The following is a 16,340-nucleotide window of genomic DNA, read 5'->3' as shown; positions in this document are numbered from 1 at the left end:
GCCTAAGTGAGCCACATAGTCTGGGGACTGCCTTGTTCCTGGAGCCCCTTCCAGTGTGGAAGAGCCTGCAGGATTCCTGGATCAGGTCATTCTCAGTCATCCTCTTGCATTTGGGCCTGGCAAAAAGAAATGACCTATCCTTTCCTTTGCTGTTTTCCAGGGTCCTACGAGTGTGGAATATGTGGGAAGAAATACAAATATTATAACTGTTTCCAGACCCATGTGCGAGCACATCGAGGTAGGAAGCTTTTCTGTAGCCTTGGCTTCAGGCTTTGATTGGTGCAAGAAGGGAGGGGGTGGGGTGAGGTGAGAAACTGGTTCCAGTGTTTCCTTCTCCCCTTCTGCTCTCATCTCTCACCACCTCTCCTTTTGACTCTGTTCTGGCCTCAGACTGACTCCAAGCTGGGCAAAATAAATGTTTCAGAGCTTTGATTTCTATCTGGGAGAGGCTGTAGAGAATGTAGGGTCCCTTGCAATGGGGAGAAAAGAGCCTGCCTTGTTCTGAGGCCTATAGAGGGCAATGAAGGTAATGGACTGAGGAAACTCAAGGTTGTTAAGAGGGGGGGAGTCAAATGACCAGCTTCGTGACTAGCAATCTGTCTGGCTTAACTAGTAACTGGTGCAAATCCTGAGTTTGTCAGAGTCTGCCTGGGATGCCCTCAGATTTCCCATTTATGGGTGCCTGATTGGACTGACAGACAGAGTAGTCTTGTTAGGTAGGTCCTACTTGTTGGACATTTAAGTAATGCCAGTGGCCTCTGTGATTTTGTATCTCAGTTGCTTACTGTATGGAAGCTCCTTGGGGGCAGGACCTATGCCTCCTAGTACAGAGCCCTTCCGGTCCATAATATGATAGGCTGATAACTCAATAAACATTTGAGCCTAGTGGTGCTCCGAGGCCAGATTGGTAACGTGACTTTTTGGGGCTGTGCTTTCCTGCTAAACTCATCCCTATATTTCATGAGAGGGATTCAGGCCTAGAGCCTCTGGACAAGGACATTACCTGTGATTGAACCAGGGAAGGAGATCTAGGAGAGTCAGATTCAGACCATGGAAAGTGGTCTGATGGCAGTGGGAAAGTGATCTGCTCTCACTTGTCAGAGCAGTGCCAGCCACATTCCCATGTGCCTCTTTCTTATGCCTCAGAAGCAGCTTTTCTAGTCTTCTGCTCCCTCTCACAGAGCAGAGTGTGTTCTCTCCTTGCATGGACTCATCTGCCATCCCCTCTTCTCTTACAGACACTGAAGCAGCCTCAGGTGAAGGAGCTTCCCAGGGCAGTAAGTATCTTGCTGTCTAAATGGGGAAGGGGGTAGGGGTAGAGTGAAGACTGCATCAGGGAATCCACGTGAGGTTGGTTCTAGGGAAGGTGCTGGGTTCACTCTCTCCTTTCTCTGATCTTTACCCTTTGCTTTGGAAGGAGTAGTCTCAGGATTTAGGCCTGCTTATGTGAAGAAAGTGGCTTCCTTTGGTTAAGTAATAGATTACAAAGAGCAGTAGCCTTCCCTTTTGTGGTGGGGTTTAGAAGAAAAAGCACTGGATTTAGGATTGGGGGTTGGGGGAAGGGTGTGAAGGCCAAGATCTACTGCATCTCTTTAAGTCTAAGACCTTGAAATAGGTTGCTGTTTTTATTTTTATTTGTACCAATTACACACAACAAATTTCCACATAAGTTTTCTGATCCAAATTGTCTCCCTTCCTTCCCCCCTCCCAGAGCTGGCAAGCAATTGGATCTGAGTTATACATGTATTATCATGCAAAACATATTTCCATGTTGTTCATTTTTGCTAATAAAATGTTCTTATAAAACCCAAACCCCAAATAAAACAAGTCCAAGATCTTGAACAAATGGTTTTCTCCTTCTTGGCCTTTGTTTCCTCCTCTACAGAATGAGAAGGTTGGACCACCTGATCTCCATGGTCCCTTCCAGCTCTAAGTCATAGGAAGGTCCACAGCCTGTCCTTTTAGAGCTCAGTGAGGGCATCTTCTGCTGTCCTCAGCCTATAGTTGTCCTCCCTTCTTTCAATAGCTCCCTTCTTTTCTTGCTCTCTTGATTTTCCTCTGTGTGTATTTAAAGAACTTTCCCATTTAATCTTTCCTTCCTTTGCTATTTTGGGTCACTGGTGCCTTTCCAGCCCTCCTCTCAATGGCCTGGTTTGTACGCCTCTTGGCTTCCTTTGTGTGGAAAGACGCTGGTTGCTGTGGTCTTTATGGCCAGGGATATTTTTACCTCCTCCATTGCTCTTCCCTCCCTCAGCTCAATGCTACTCATTTTTTCTCCCCATGCTTATTGCCCTTTTTCCCAGGGCCTGCCCCACCTCAAGCAAATTACTTGGGGCCAAACAACTGCTGCCAGCTTTCTACCCAATCACCTTTACTGCAGAATTGATCCAATGGGCTGGTCATGAAGTTTGTTAGTTCTATAGTAGAACTTTGCAATGTTAGGAAGGGAGAGAGGGAGGGAAGAAGAAAGAAAGGAGGGAGAGAGAGAGGAAGGGAGAGAGACACACAGAGAGAGAATCTGTCTTTCTCTCAACCATTTATATAAAAGAAAATTTGTGGGTTGGATAAGAAGGTTGAAAAATCTGGAGATTGCCAGGGAATATGCAGAAGGGAGTGTTTTGCCCAGGGTTGTAGGTCTAGATTGCAGCAGTGTTTAAGACTTCTTGTGACCCTTGGCTTTCATCATCACCAAGCAAACCTAGTCTCCATCCCCTCAGTGGGTCACCACAGCCATAGCAGTTGCCTTCCAAGCTCAGAATATCAATCGGGATTGGAACTATTGGCTCCCCACATGTGGAACAATTAGTCTCTTCCCTAAGTGTTTGCTAAAGCACTCAAAGGGAAAGACTGTAACTGTAATGTGCATATGAATAATGCACTCTCTGTTCCTAAGTTCAATTAATTAAGAGGCAGATAGTCTTTCCTGCAGAGAAAACCGCCTGGTCACCTGTAGCATTTGTGGTGGGTGGCAGGTGGGTGGCTTGGCATGTGTTTGTGGTCACTGGCTATTTCCCGTGAAAGAAATGGGCATTTGAGAGTAAGGGGACCCCTGAGAATAAGGCCTCATAATGAGGACCTGAAAACGGCTACTTGGGGGAGAATCAGTAAATCTTAAGGAATCATCTAGTCCAAAAGCTTCATTTTTGTAGATTAGGAAACTGAGGCCCAGAGAGGGGAATTGACTGATGCAGAGATAAAGAGGAGCTGGGGATTATGACTTGAGTCTCCTAACCATTTGTCAGAGGGGCAGCTAGGTGTCTGGAGACAGGAGACCCAGAACTCAAATCCAGCCTCAGATACTTAATGAACTGTGTATCCCTGGGCAAGTCACTTTACTCTGTTTGCCTCCTTTTCCTTATCTGTAAAATATACTGAAGAAAGACACAGCCAATAAAACCCCAAATGAGATCACAAAGAGTAGGTCACAGCTGAATAACAAAATCACTTGTCAAATGTTCTTTCTTCTATCCCTTTATATTTTGCTTCCATTTCATAGATGAAAGGAAACAAGCTAGGTAGAGGGGAAGTGTTGGTGAGTTAGTTTCCCATCCTGTAGCTTCTCTTCAGACTCTGCTTGAGCCTCTCCCTCCACAAAAATCATGGAAACTTGGTTCTAGAGTGTTCTGTTCCCCTCTTCTGGGAAACCTTCCTGATCAGTCTGAGCTCCAATAATCCCAAATAAATTTATAGCAACTGAAGTCTCTAATACATAATTCAGAACTTGATTCCAGGGTCTCTAATAATAACATCAATAATAAACTATGATTCATATAGTGCTTTGATATTTGCAAAGCATTTTATAAACATTATTTTGTTTGACCTTAACAACAATTCTATGAGATAGATTCTCTTTTTATCCTCATTTTCTAGATGGGGGAACTGAGGCAAACAGAAGTTAAATTACTTGCCCAGGAGCACTTAGCTGATAAGTGGCTTAAGTACAGATTTGAACTCAGGTCTTCCTGACTCCTGGACCAATGCTCTGTCAGCTGCCATTTAGCTGTCTCTGATTTGTCTCGTATTTTTCTTTCATCGTTTGTTGACTGTGAGTCTTGCTCTTTCCACATAGACTGTGAAGTCCATGAGGATAGGAGAAGATCTCTGGGCTGATAGTTTTCATTTAAAAAAGAAAAGAAGCTCAGTAAATTCTTTTAGATTTAATTGCCTGTTCTTGGTTTTTCAATAGCATTAAACAGCTGCTTAGGAGAGAATAGGATTCAGTAGTCAAAGGTCAGCACAACATGTAAGGAGAGTGATACCCTAATATTCAGTTCCCTAACACAATGGGGACTCTTTCGTAGGACTCCTAATTCAAGTAATGATGGGTATAGCTTAGGGCAGTGGTGTCAAATTCAAGTAGAAAGGGACAGCAAAACCATAAAGACTTTTTGCAGGTTGCATATTGATTTAGAAAACCACATATTAACATTATCTGTGTTCTATCTGTGTTTTTTGTTTATTTTGTTAAATATTTCCCAATAATATTTTAATCTGGTTCAGAGGACACTCTAGAGTCCCAGGTTTGAAACCTCTGTATGGTAAAAGAAATGCTGGCCTTGCAGCCAGAGGACCTAGGTTTGAATCTTGGCTCTGCCCTGCTCTAGAACTTAGTTTCTCCATCTATAAAATATTTGCATTAGTTTAGTTGCAGTCCTTTTTATCTCTGAAACCTATAGTCTCTCAGAATAACTGATATTTACCTGAGCCATTCCTGTCTGAGGTCAGCCAGCCTGCTGCTCTTATCCCTGAATAACCAAGAAGATTTTCACATTTCCTGTTTTCCCTCCACTGCTCCCACAGACAACTTTAGGTACACATGTGATATTTGTGGGAAGAAATATAAATATTACAGCTGTTTTCAGGAGCACCGAGACCTGCATGCTGTGGATGGTGAGTCCTATTCCTGCTTCTGGGCTTCTCTGGGGATTATGAGATTGAACAGGAAGGATTTAGGAATGCCACTTCCCCACCCCTCTTTCTTGTGCAGGGCTGTGGGCTACTCATAGCCTTTCTCCCTTATATCCTCATAGAAAAGTTGCTTCCTTACAGACTCTCTTCTCTCTTTACCTTTCTTCTTTTCTGTCTCCTTTCTTTTTAATTTTTTTTTCTCTTTCAGTGGGCTCAGTGGTTATTTCTTGAAACCATCTCTCCCCCTTCCTCCCTGCCCCATGACAGTTGTTGAATCCTGACCCAGAACTCAGCCTTGGCTCCAGGCCAAGACATAAATGAAGATAGAAAAGACCCTTCTCCCTCTTGAGTGATGACCACAGATAAATTAAACAGTCCATTTGTTATGTCTGTGGGGTACAAAGTGATGGACTGCTTGGGACTTCTGGGCACATGCAAGGGGACTGTGAGTGTGATACCCCCAGGAAGATCTATGTGAGCTTGATGGGAGTGCCTTGAGAGCATCGTCATCCCCTGATCACACCTCCCCTGGGCCTGGTATATTGCCTGGTGGGCTGAGTAATGGAGATGACTGTCGAGACAGGTCCTGGGGAAGTGGTTTGGTGGGACTCTTTCTGCTACTCTATTTCTCCCATCCCAGTTTTCTTGGCCTCTGTTTAGGTAGCTGAGTGTTGCAAGCATGCTAAGGTTCCTAAGAACAGGTTGGTGGTGGTGCTCCAGGTCATTGGGGTGAGGTCAGAGCTCTTTCCCTGGGTTGAGCTAATAGCACTCATTTGCTTCCTTCCTTCCTTTCCTCTATTATTGCCGCCACCTCTTATCCGGGCTCAGTGTTTAGTGTCGAAGGAGCTCCAGAGAATCGGGCAGGTAAGTCCTAGGCCTCTTCTTCCCTTGTTCCTTCCCTCTCCTGTAACCAGGGATCCGGCCCTCCTTGGGAAGCTAAATGACATTTGTTCTCCTGCAGACCCTTTTGATCAATCCGTTGTGGCTACAGATGAAGTAAAGGAGGAGCCTCCAGAACCATTCCAGAAAATCGGGCCAAGTATGCTCACTTGGGAGAGAGGGTTCAGGGGCACAGCAGGGACTGGGTCCCTGTGAACACGGAGTTGTCTTGCCATCATCCAAAGACTGTTCTGGGACATGTGGCATAATAGCTATTAAAAGAGATATAGGGAGGATGAGGGGGCAAGGCAGGCTAACAGGGTTCAGTACTAGGTTTGGCTCAGGTCCAGGATCCCCTGCTTCACATTTTCTCAGTCTTCCAACTGGTCTAGTCATCTTGTCAGTGTAAGGCACAGGCCAGTAGATGAAACAGTTGGGACCTCAAAGAGTTATTCTATTCCATCTCAGTTGTTTTCCTTATCTTCTATCTTCAAGTGATAAGTAGATAAAAATGAAAGGGGGAAGGGAATGAAAAGGAAGGGAAGGAGGAAAGGAAGGAAAGAGAAGGGGGGGGATTGAAATTTTGAAAAGAGACCCAACTTTTGAGATCTCACCACCTGGAAGTGTGGGAAGGAAGGAAGGAAGGAAGGAAGGAAGGAAGGAAGGAAGGAAGGAAGGAAGGAAGGAAGGAAGGAAGGAAGGAAGGAAGGAAGGAAGGAAGGAAGGAAGGAAGGAAGGAAGGAAGGAAGGAAAAGAAGGAAGGAAGGAAGGAAGGAAGGAAGGAAGGAAGGAAGGAATTCATTTTATCAAGTGCTTACTATGTACCTGGCACAGTGCTAAGGACTATGGACATTCAAATACATGTAAGTCAGACTGGCACTGCTCTCAAGGAGCTGACCCTAATGAGGACAGACAGCATGTGGTATGGAGACCTGACTCCAAGACAAAATTAAGTTTCTTCCATCAGAGGTTCTGGGAATGGAGGAGGTAAGGGCAGTGGGCACAATGGCCAGAGTGAAGGCAATATGACTTGGAGTCCCAGATTCTCCTTTAGAAGGGAGTTAATGAGGAAAAAGTGATGGCTCTCCCAACCTGTTTTCATTCTTTTCCACAGAAACTGGTAATTACACCTGTGAATTTTGTGGCAAGCAGTATAAATACTATACCCCTTACCAAGAGCATGTGGCCCTTCATGCCCCTATCAGTGAGTATCTGCTAAGGATGGAAGGTGGGAGGGCTAGCGGGGTATGGATCAGTGTTGTGGAAACCAGCAAGGGCTTGGGAATATGTGTTGGGTGGCAGCTGCTGGTGGCTGGTGTCTTAAGGTGAGAGGGCTTCTAAGGCCAGCTCTCGGCATCATCTCCTCCTCCTAATTATGCATGTGTCATAGAGCCACCTTGTGGCAGCACATTGCCATAGCTGTCAAGTTCCAGTGCTGTGAATTCTTCTCTGACCTGGAGCACCAGCAACATGGTGCTGTGGGAAGAACACTGGGTTTGAAGTCAGAGGACCTTGGTTCAAAGCCTGGACCTACCACTCTTAACTCTCTGTGAGACTCTGGGCAAATCTTTGGATTGATTTCAGTTTTCTCATTTGTAAAATGAGGAATTTGGACTAGATGACTTCTCAGATCTCTTCCATTATCCTATCATATGAGCTCTTTGCCTGGGAGGCTGGATGGTTGAGGGACCTCGGGAAAGGAGAACCCGGACTATGGACTTTTCTCGGGCTTGTGGGGAGAGAGTCACCACAGGACTTATACACTTGGTCTGACTCACTCTGGGGAGTGCATCTTTTTCTCAGTTCTTTGGGTGTCTTTAGCTGCCCAGCTATTTAACAACATAGCCCCTAGAGTTCAAGGGCTATGGGGTAGAGGTGGTCAAGAGCCCTTAAGTCCTAAAATCCCAAGTCTGGACTGTCTCATGCTGTCCAAAGAGGTGACTTCAGAAGTCTCCTGGGATGATGCCCTTGGCAGCCTCTAGAAGAGGTCTCATAAGATCTCAGAATTGAAAGAGATCTTAGGGGTCATCTAGTCCAACCTTGTGCCCCCATGCAGGATATCTCTCTGACTCCTCCCAGCTGGTGATCATTGCTTCTAGACCATGTGATGGAGGCGACTTAGCTCTCTAGCTGGGTTTGTGGTGGGCCTTTAGGTTTTTAAGGTTTTTCTTTCTTTCCTTTCCTCCCCTTCTTCACAGAAGCTTGAGCCACAGTGGGTACAGTGCAGAGGTAGGATCATAGGTTCATAGATTGAGAGCTAACAGGAACCTTAGAAATTGCTAAGTCCAACCCTCTCATTTTGCAGTTGAGGAAATTTAGTTTTGCAGAAGTCAAGGGATTTGCTCAGGACTGCACAGCTAGTATCTGAGAGAGAATCAGAAGATAGGTCTTCCTAATTCCAAACACAGTGACCTTTCATCTGAACCATTGCATAGTCAACATGATATTCCAAATCCCTTTAAGTACCAGGGCTCTGTAAACTTGTGCAATGGCTTCTCACTAAATGGAGTAAGGGGGTAGTTTGTCTAAGTAGAAAGGACATTGATGGGCAAGCAGGGGCCCTGTGCTCATGTCCTATCCTCTGCTCCTCAGTTGTCCTCTATCTTTGAGTAAGGCCTTTTTCTTTGCACTTCAGTTTTCACACATGTAAAATAAAGGATGATCTTGAAGATCTTTTCCATCTTTTAACATTTTGTGATTTCCTTTTCTTCTCTTTGGCCTGTGTTTGATTGTTTAGAATGGCTGGTCCCCATAGTAGCTTCTGATTCATTAACCCAGGGAAGGTCATTGGGCTTGAAAATTCCCTCTTTTCTCTTCCAAAGTGTGGGTTCTGACTGCAATGTTCTACCCTTTGGAGCTCTTGGACATTGACTAGTTCTAAATTTCCATTTCTGACAAGTATCCTGCATTAGATCTTTGTTCATCTTTCCACCTGGCTCCAGGTCCTCTTTACCATTCTCAGTCAGGGCCACTCAGAGTGTCTGGAACCTTGCATTTGGTGAGCTCAGGCCTTGTTAACACAGTAAAGGTATACCCAGTTGTACTTGGGCATCTAGAATATACCTCTCCTATGCAGATTATTGGGCAGGAGAGTGCCTGGCATTTTCTTCTAGAGCTTTGAGGAGATTGGCCCCCTAGTTTCCCCACCTTCCTTTACTTTCCATATGTGCTAGCTCTAGACTCCTATGTGGGTAATACCATATAGGTATAGACGTGTTGGGTGGGGATGGAGAAGGGTGTGATATCTTCTCTCTCTCCAGGGTAGCCTTTGTTCTATGACAGAGTTGAGAAGGAAAATTAGAGATGTTCACCAGGTTGAAATCTAACCTTCTTGGAGTGTTGTTTTCTGGTCTGCTACGATACCCTTCATAGGCTGGGGCCAAGGGCTGTGATCTAAAGGTAGTGAAACCAATTTCTTTACCTTCCATAGCAATGGATTCTCCAGACCAAGCCTGGGAGAAAGTAGGGATAACTTCCCAAGAATTCCTAACTGTTACCTTCAGATCAAAATCTTTTCACTGATCTGGATGGGCAATACCTGTGAGCCTTTAAAAAGATAGCAAACGGGGGCAACTGGGTAGCTCAGTGGATTGAGAGACAGGAGGTCTTGGGTTCAAATCTGGCCTCAGACACTTCCTAGCTATGTGGCCCTGGACAAGTCACTTGACACCCTCACCCCCACCCCCAAGTGCCTAGCCCTTACCACTCTTCTGCCTTGGAATCAATGCACAATATTGATTCCAAGATGGAAGGTGAGGGTTTAAAAAAAGAAAGGAGAGCAAACAGAGGCTGTGCACAGGGTGGAGGGCCATGGTAATCTGGGAACAGAAAGCCTAGATCCCTCTGCAGAGGGTGCTGGATGAAACCTAGAGGTTTATAGAAAGAGTACTGGGTTTGCTCTAGAGGACTTCTGTTGGACACCCAGCTTACTATCTGTATGACGTTGGGCAAGATACTTGACTTCGTCATCTATGAAAGAAGGGGCCACCAGTGATGGTTTAAGGCAATGTTGATGAGCCTATGGCACGTGTGCCAGAGGGAACTGGTCCCATCCCCTTCTCCATCTCACCTGAGGACATTCTTCATTTCACCTGCCGTTCTGCCCAGCAGCCCAATGGGAATGCTTCCTCCCTCCCCTGTCTAGGGTAAGGTGGGGGCTCACAGGTGATGTGAAGGTTGCAGTTTGGACACTCAGTTTCTAAAAGGTTCACCATCACTGGCCTAAGGGCACTTCTAAGACCAAATCCTATGATTCCCCCACTCCCCCACTAGTCAGTCCTTTCTGCTGTATTCATTTCTTGAAGGACCCATCCATTGCAATCATGGGCTTGTATCTGTAACTCCTATCTGTTTTTTCCAAGAGGAAAAGGCAAAAGTCTATTGGTCAAGTTGTGCTTCAGATTCAGGGAAGGGAATGAGAGGAATGGATAATACAGAGCCAAGGGCCATGGGTGGCAAAGATGAAAGGGGCCATCTGGTGAGGATGGTACAGTAAACTAGCTTCTTTGTGTATGTATATAAAGGCACCAACACTCATTTGTGTTTATGTATCAGGGTTTGCTGGACAGAAGTGTGCTGTGCCTGTGTATCTCAATATCCATTGAGCAGAGGTCATTTGTGTGTGTCATTACTTACTAGAAAGTAGGAATTGGTATATCAGTCAGTGCCTACTGGAAAGAAGATACCTGTCAGTGCTCAGAATTCAGAGGATATCTGTTGGTATCAGTTTCCATGAGGAAGGACATCTGCCCATACTCACTGGATAGAGGGCATCTGAGTGTCAATGCCTACCAGTTAGCATAAGTATATGCCAGAGACTACCCAAAAGAAGGTATCTTAACAGTACCCACCAGACAGAGGGCATCTCTTAGTTTGAAATCCCATGTCTATTGGACAGAGAGTATCTATGCATGTCAGACTTGCCAGCCAATGGGCATCTGTATGCCAGTACCTTCTGGGAAGGATAGATTTCTCAGTATTTGCCAGACTGTCTTCTACATATGACAATGACTACTAAGCAGATGGCATCTGTTAATGTCAGCTGGGTAAAGGACCTCTGTCAGTACCCACTGGGTAGAAAGCATTTGCTGGTGTCCATTAGACAGGAGGACATATATCAGTGATCACATAAGGCATCTGATAGGGAACATTAGATTCTAAGTAACTATATGCCAACTAGAGAAATCGGGTTCTAGGTGGAGCACAGTGTCCTGGGCCATTCCCCTCTGTAATTGCTCTAGATGGGCAGATGGCAGAGGTCTCATAGTCTGGCCTTTGGCCCGTAGTCAGATGGTGTAGCTTTGGGGTTTGTGTGGAGAGAGGAGACTTAATGTCCTGAGATAGTCCTTGGAAGGTTTTCTTGGGCAAACTGGGTATTGGTGGATAGATGGGGAGAGGGGATTATTTATGAGAGTCTCTTTTTGGGAATGGGGGATGAGAGACTTGGCCTGCTGCCAGAGAGTGACTTTGCTAGGTCCCTCTTGCCTTGACTAATTTCTATCCCCATCACAGGCTTCTTTCCTAAGGCAAGCCAAGCCCCCTGGCAGAATGTGCATCCTGGAATTTTCTGTAAACTAGTACACAGTACTCTCTCCCCATTTGCCCAGTGACTCTGGATCCTGGGAGCTGGCAGACTTGGGCCTCTCTACTTCTCCCTAATGGAGCAGTTGGGAACATCTGCTAAGGGCCTGGGGAGGGGAGTATGTCCAGAATGTGTTTACACTCAATTAATTTTTAATTATGTCACTTAATAAAGTTGTTAACCAACTGAGAATGTGCCTTGTCTTTTATTTCTTTGGGAAGAGCTCTGCTTCTATCCTTCCCATTTATTTCCTCTCCTCCCCTCACCCCACTCCCTACTCTATCCAATAATCCCTGGCAAAACCCCTTTCCTCATGGCCCTATCCTCTTGTCTCTGCAGAACCCTAATCAACCAGAGGGTCTTCATCAGTGGCTTAAACAACTCATTGTATGTCTTCGGGCAAATTATTTCCTCTCTCTGGGCCCCATTTCTTCATCTGTAAAATTAAGTGGGTTAGACTGCATGGTCTTTGAGGTTCATTGTAGTTCTGAGATTTTAGGATTCTAATGAACAGATTGGGACCTAGTCTAGGTGTCATAGCCTTTCTTAGTTATCTCCAAAGGGAAAAGTTGTTGGAAACCAGTTATTCATGGTTGCTTTTGTTTCTGTTCTTTTACTCTTCCTCTACTAAGTTACAGTCATGTGTCTATAGAGTCTTCTGGGCATTTGGGAACACCTCTTCATCAATTCCTTCCCTTTGGGTGTGGGGACTTCCCTTTGCTATTCTTGCTGCTTCAGCCAGATTGGAATTCTGAGATCTTGCTTTCTTTGTCTCCATAGTTTTGACTGAACCACTTTCCAAGAAGAGTAGAAAAGCTCATTTGACCGCTGGTGGTAGATCACATCCCTCATCAAAACCCCACACCTTTAGAATGTGCACTGTTGTAGCATGCAATCTTTGGAAATATAGGTTCATTTACTCAACCTCTCTCTTTCCCAAATATGTAGTAAAGCTTAATAATGATTTCCCCTTCCCTGAAATCTGAGGATTCTCAAGGGGAAGGCCTGGTCTAGTGTCTCATCTAACTATTCCAAAAACTATCATGGAAGGAGTGAAATGACCTAGTCTTTATATCCCAGTTCTCCATGTGCCAATACCAGTTCACAAAGCTTCCCAACTTTAGTAATGGGGTGGGATGATCTCATAGAAACTGTGAACCTATAAATCAGTCTTCGTGGGACAAAATACCAAGAATTTCCACTCTCCTCCTAGCCCCTCTCCATCCATTCATTGATCCATCTATCCACCTAGTCTATCATCTTCTTTCCCTCTTAGGAAGGAAGGGACTGGGAGCTACAGGTCCAGAAAAGTTATTAACAATGAGAACTGTCCAAAAGTGGAATGAGATGCTCCAAGAGGTCCCTCATTTGAGGGAGCAGAGCCCAGCTCAGATAACTACTTGTCATGAGTGCTATAATGGTGATTCTTTTTTAGGTATGGATTACACTAGGTCTGCTAAGGCCTCTTCTAGCTCTAAATACTATGACTCAATATATTTCCCCTGTAGGAACATGAGAAATAGCTCATGTATTTTCCAGATGCTCAGAAAGTAGTCTGTGTGCTGATACCTTTCTGGAAAATCAGGTAGAGACAGGTGGCAGCAAACTGTTAAATGAGATCAAGAGATTTAATCTAGAACCAAGCAGAACTCTCCTTCCAACAGAATGACCAAAGACAAGCTTTCCTTGATGTTCTAGAGTAGGAAATTCTTTTGGGGCTGAAGTTTGGTGGTGACCTGCCTGAAAAGAAGCACACGTGATGTTAGTGATTTGTCCATTTTCTCTAAGGTTCGTATAGAACCTGAGTCTGTTATGTCCATGCATCCTTTTGGATATCTGGGGAAGCTTAAGGACATATTGTTGCCTACATTTGTTTTTGAAGGAAGTACAGAATTGAAGCTACTAGTTAGTGAAGATAAAGAAGTAATATTTTTTCAGTCTTAAGTTCACATATACCCCTGAGAGGAGGTTGGGGCTAATCATTTCCTCTAAAATACTTGAAAGAGTTTGTAGTCCCAGGTGAAGGGGCGGGAGTAGGTGACCTGGATCAGTGCTGTAGAATAATTGTTAGGAGCTGCCATCTTCCGATCTCAAAACCCAGTTATTGTGATTAGAGAAAAAGTCTGTAAGAAATAGCCTTAGCCTTGCCCGGTGATATCTAATCCAAGGATTTGACTAAAGGTCCTGTTCTATGAGAGATGGGCATATTTAGAAGAGTTGAGAAGAAAAGGCAAAGGACTGGCTAGAAAGGGGCAGGACTCTTTGGCATGAACCAGCTATGAGTTCTTTATTAACAGAAACATTTATTTTTTGATGACTTAGAGCTACAAGCAAGGTTAGACTTCAGTCTCGGAGAGTTGCTATATGGCTTATATCAGCTGGTAACTACATTTAATTAATGAAATAATAGTACACTGAACTAGGAATGAGGAGACATGGGTCATAGTGTGGAATTTTGTTAAATGCTTTCTAACTATATCTAAAAAATTTTTATAATCATTAAAAAATTTTTTTGAGTGCCAAATTCTTTCTCTCCCTCCTGCCACTCACAAGAAGGCAAACAATTTGATATCAACTATGCATATGAAATGATGCAAAACATATTTCTATATTCTCCATGTTACAAAATAAAACAAACAAAATAAACATTAAAAACAAAATTTTAAAAAGTATACTTCCATCTGCTTTCAGAGCTCATCAGTTCTCTCTAGAGTTCAATAGCATTTTTCATTATGGGTCCTTTGAAATTATCTTAGATCGTTATCTTGATCTCAGAGTACCTGAATTCTTCACAGTTGACTTATCCTTCCAATGTTGTTGTTTCTGTGTACAACATTCTCCTGATTCTGCTAACTTTACCTTGCATCAGTTCATGTAAGTCTTCCCAGTTTTTTCTGAAACCATCTTGCTCATCCTTTTTTATAGCATAATAATATTCCATCACAGTAATATACCATAACTTATTTAGTTGGGTTTAATTTCCTGATTGGAACCATAATAATAATAATAATAATAATTCCTGTCCTGCCTACTTCACAGGGTTGTTGTGAGGAGTTGAGGATTCAATGAAGGGAGAAGTGTAAAGAATTTTGAAAATTATAGAGTATGATATGACGGTAAATATTATATTCTCATGCACTTCTCAGAATGAGTGAAGTAATGTTTTTACTTCCAAAAAAAAAAAAACAACTGATTTTTGAAAGATTTTCTAAACGTGGTGAAGTTAAATTCGTAGCTTTTGGAGTTATTTGTATGTGAACATTGCATGTTCATCACCTTTCCTAAATGTTAATAAATACTTTCGTATATCATTTAAGCTAATTATAATTCTCCTACTTCTTTCTTCTGAAATTCCCCATACTTTTCTCATATCCCCCTTTGTTCTGGATCCTTCCCTCTTGTGAAAAACAAATTCCCTAGAGATGTGGGTTAGGGTTGTTCAAGGGCAGGAACTTTTTTGAGAAATAAATAGAACATAAATTACTTGGGGAAGAACTCCCCCATTTAATAAGAAATTCTAAGAAAACTGGGAAGCATTTGGGCAAAAATTAGGTTTAGACCAGCTGTTTATACTATCTCAAAATGAACATGAGAGGTGAGATCAATAGCTAGTTTAATGCATATTCTTCATTTCAGACCTGGATTTTGGACCTAATTCTACCACAAAATCACAGGGTGGCTTTAGCCCATATCACTTCTTTCTAGATTTCTTCATTTACAAAATGGTGATTTGGACCATATTATTTTGGGGGGCTAGCTCTGATATTCAGTTAGCCAGAATCTACCTTTGAATGACACAAGTAAGCAAAAACGAGACATTCCCCAAAATTAAGTCAGTGAAACCTAACTTAGAAACCATTGGCTTATAGTACCTGAAGGCAGGAAATAGCTATTAAGTTATCTGCCTCAGGGAGAAAATAACAACTTGTTCACATTAGAAAAAATGAGGTTAAAGCTAAGCATTTTCTTCTAAGGCATTTAGAAGAGTTTGTGATGTGTCTTGGACTGATGCTATGAACAGATGTTAGTGGTTGTCATCTTGCTACCACTTAATTCAGTCTTTATTGTGGTGAGGAAAATATGAGTCACACCCATGGCTTCATAGGTACGTTGAGGAAGGGAATGTTTGAATTTTAACTCTCAGTAGGTGTCTAATGGTCTTATACCCAATCAGGACAATAGGGAAACCTAGTAGTGTTACCAGAACTACTAGATGCATAAATGTCTCGTGACTAGAGTACCTATCCTGTCAAAAAGGAGAAATATTGAGTCCTAGACTAGATGAAGACCACTCCTCACTTCTTTCTACCCACCCCCCCCCCCCCAGGCATTTGTTCCATTGGAATGTCCAGAAGTAAGCATAGTATTCCAAGCGCAGTCTGAATAAGTCTACTAATAAAATAATAACCTAAGAGAACAACACTGAGATTACATCAGCATAACCCTCTTTAAGTATCTACAAGTCAACCCTATAGAATGTAAGCTCTTAAGGGCAGGGCCCATTTTATTTTTCTCTTGGTCTTTCCAACATCCTGCACATAGTAGATTCTCAATGAATTCTAGTTGAATTGATTTGACTATCAGTCTGAATATTCTGATTATGGTTGGTTCAGGAAACTGACCTATGATGAACCTTTTCCATGCAGGACTGTGTGGGACACACCTTCCTTCTCTTTCTTTGAGACTAGTAAATTCAGACTCCATTCAGAGGTGACCACATCTCAAAGGTAGAAGCCCAGGAGACTTTTTAAAGATTGGTATCTTGTGTAGTTGTTAAGTTCTGGTTGCCCAGCAGGTGGTTACCAATAAAATTTTAGGAATTCTTGGAAATGGAGTAATTCCACTTGTTGCAGGACCCCTTGAGTACTAGAGAATGCTTTGGGTAAATTGTCATTCACATCTAATTGGCTCTGCTTGTCAGAGTTTGTATGCTAGAAACCAGGTACTAACATACCAACATATCATGACCTTT

The 16,340-nt window shown here is 43.3% G+C and overlaps 1 protein-coding gene across 11 annotated transcripts in view; it reads left to right on the top strand.

Moving 5' to 3' along the window:
- Positions 1-16,340, top strand: part of ZNF618 (zinc finger protein 618) — a 236,285-nt gene that overhangs the window by 192,431 nt on the left and 27,514 nt on the right. For 10 of the 11 annotated variants that reach the window (XM_056812409.1, XM_056812410.1, XM_056812407.1 and 7 more), the window contains 6 exons: positions 161-238; positions 1,239-1,277; positions 4,801-4,890; positions 5,737-5,772; positions 5,870-5,947; positions 6,902-6,991. In XM_056812409.1, the coding sequence (XP_056668387.1) occupies positions 161-238; positions 1,239-1,277; positions 4,801-4,890; positions 5,737-5,772; positions 5,870-5,947; positions 6,902-6,991 (411 nt within the window). The remainder of the gene's footprint in view (positions 1-160; positions 239-1,238; positions 1,278-4,800; positions 4,891-5,736; positions 5,773-5,869; positions 5,948-6,901; positions 6,992-16,340) is intronic. The other variant, XM_056812402.1, reaches the window with a different exon arrangement.

Source organism: Monodelphis domestica, chromosome 1 (genome assembly GCF_027887165.1).
Source record: "Monodelphis domestica isolate mMonDom1 chromosome 1, mMonDom1.pri, whole genome shotgun sequence".
NCBI classification, from domain to species: Eukaryota; Metazoa; Chordata; class Mammalia; order Didelphimorphia; family Didelphidae; genus Monodelphis; species Monodelphis domestica.
This window is presented reverse-complemented; position numbering and strand designations above follow the sequence as displayed.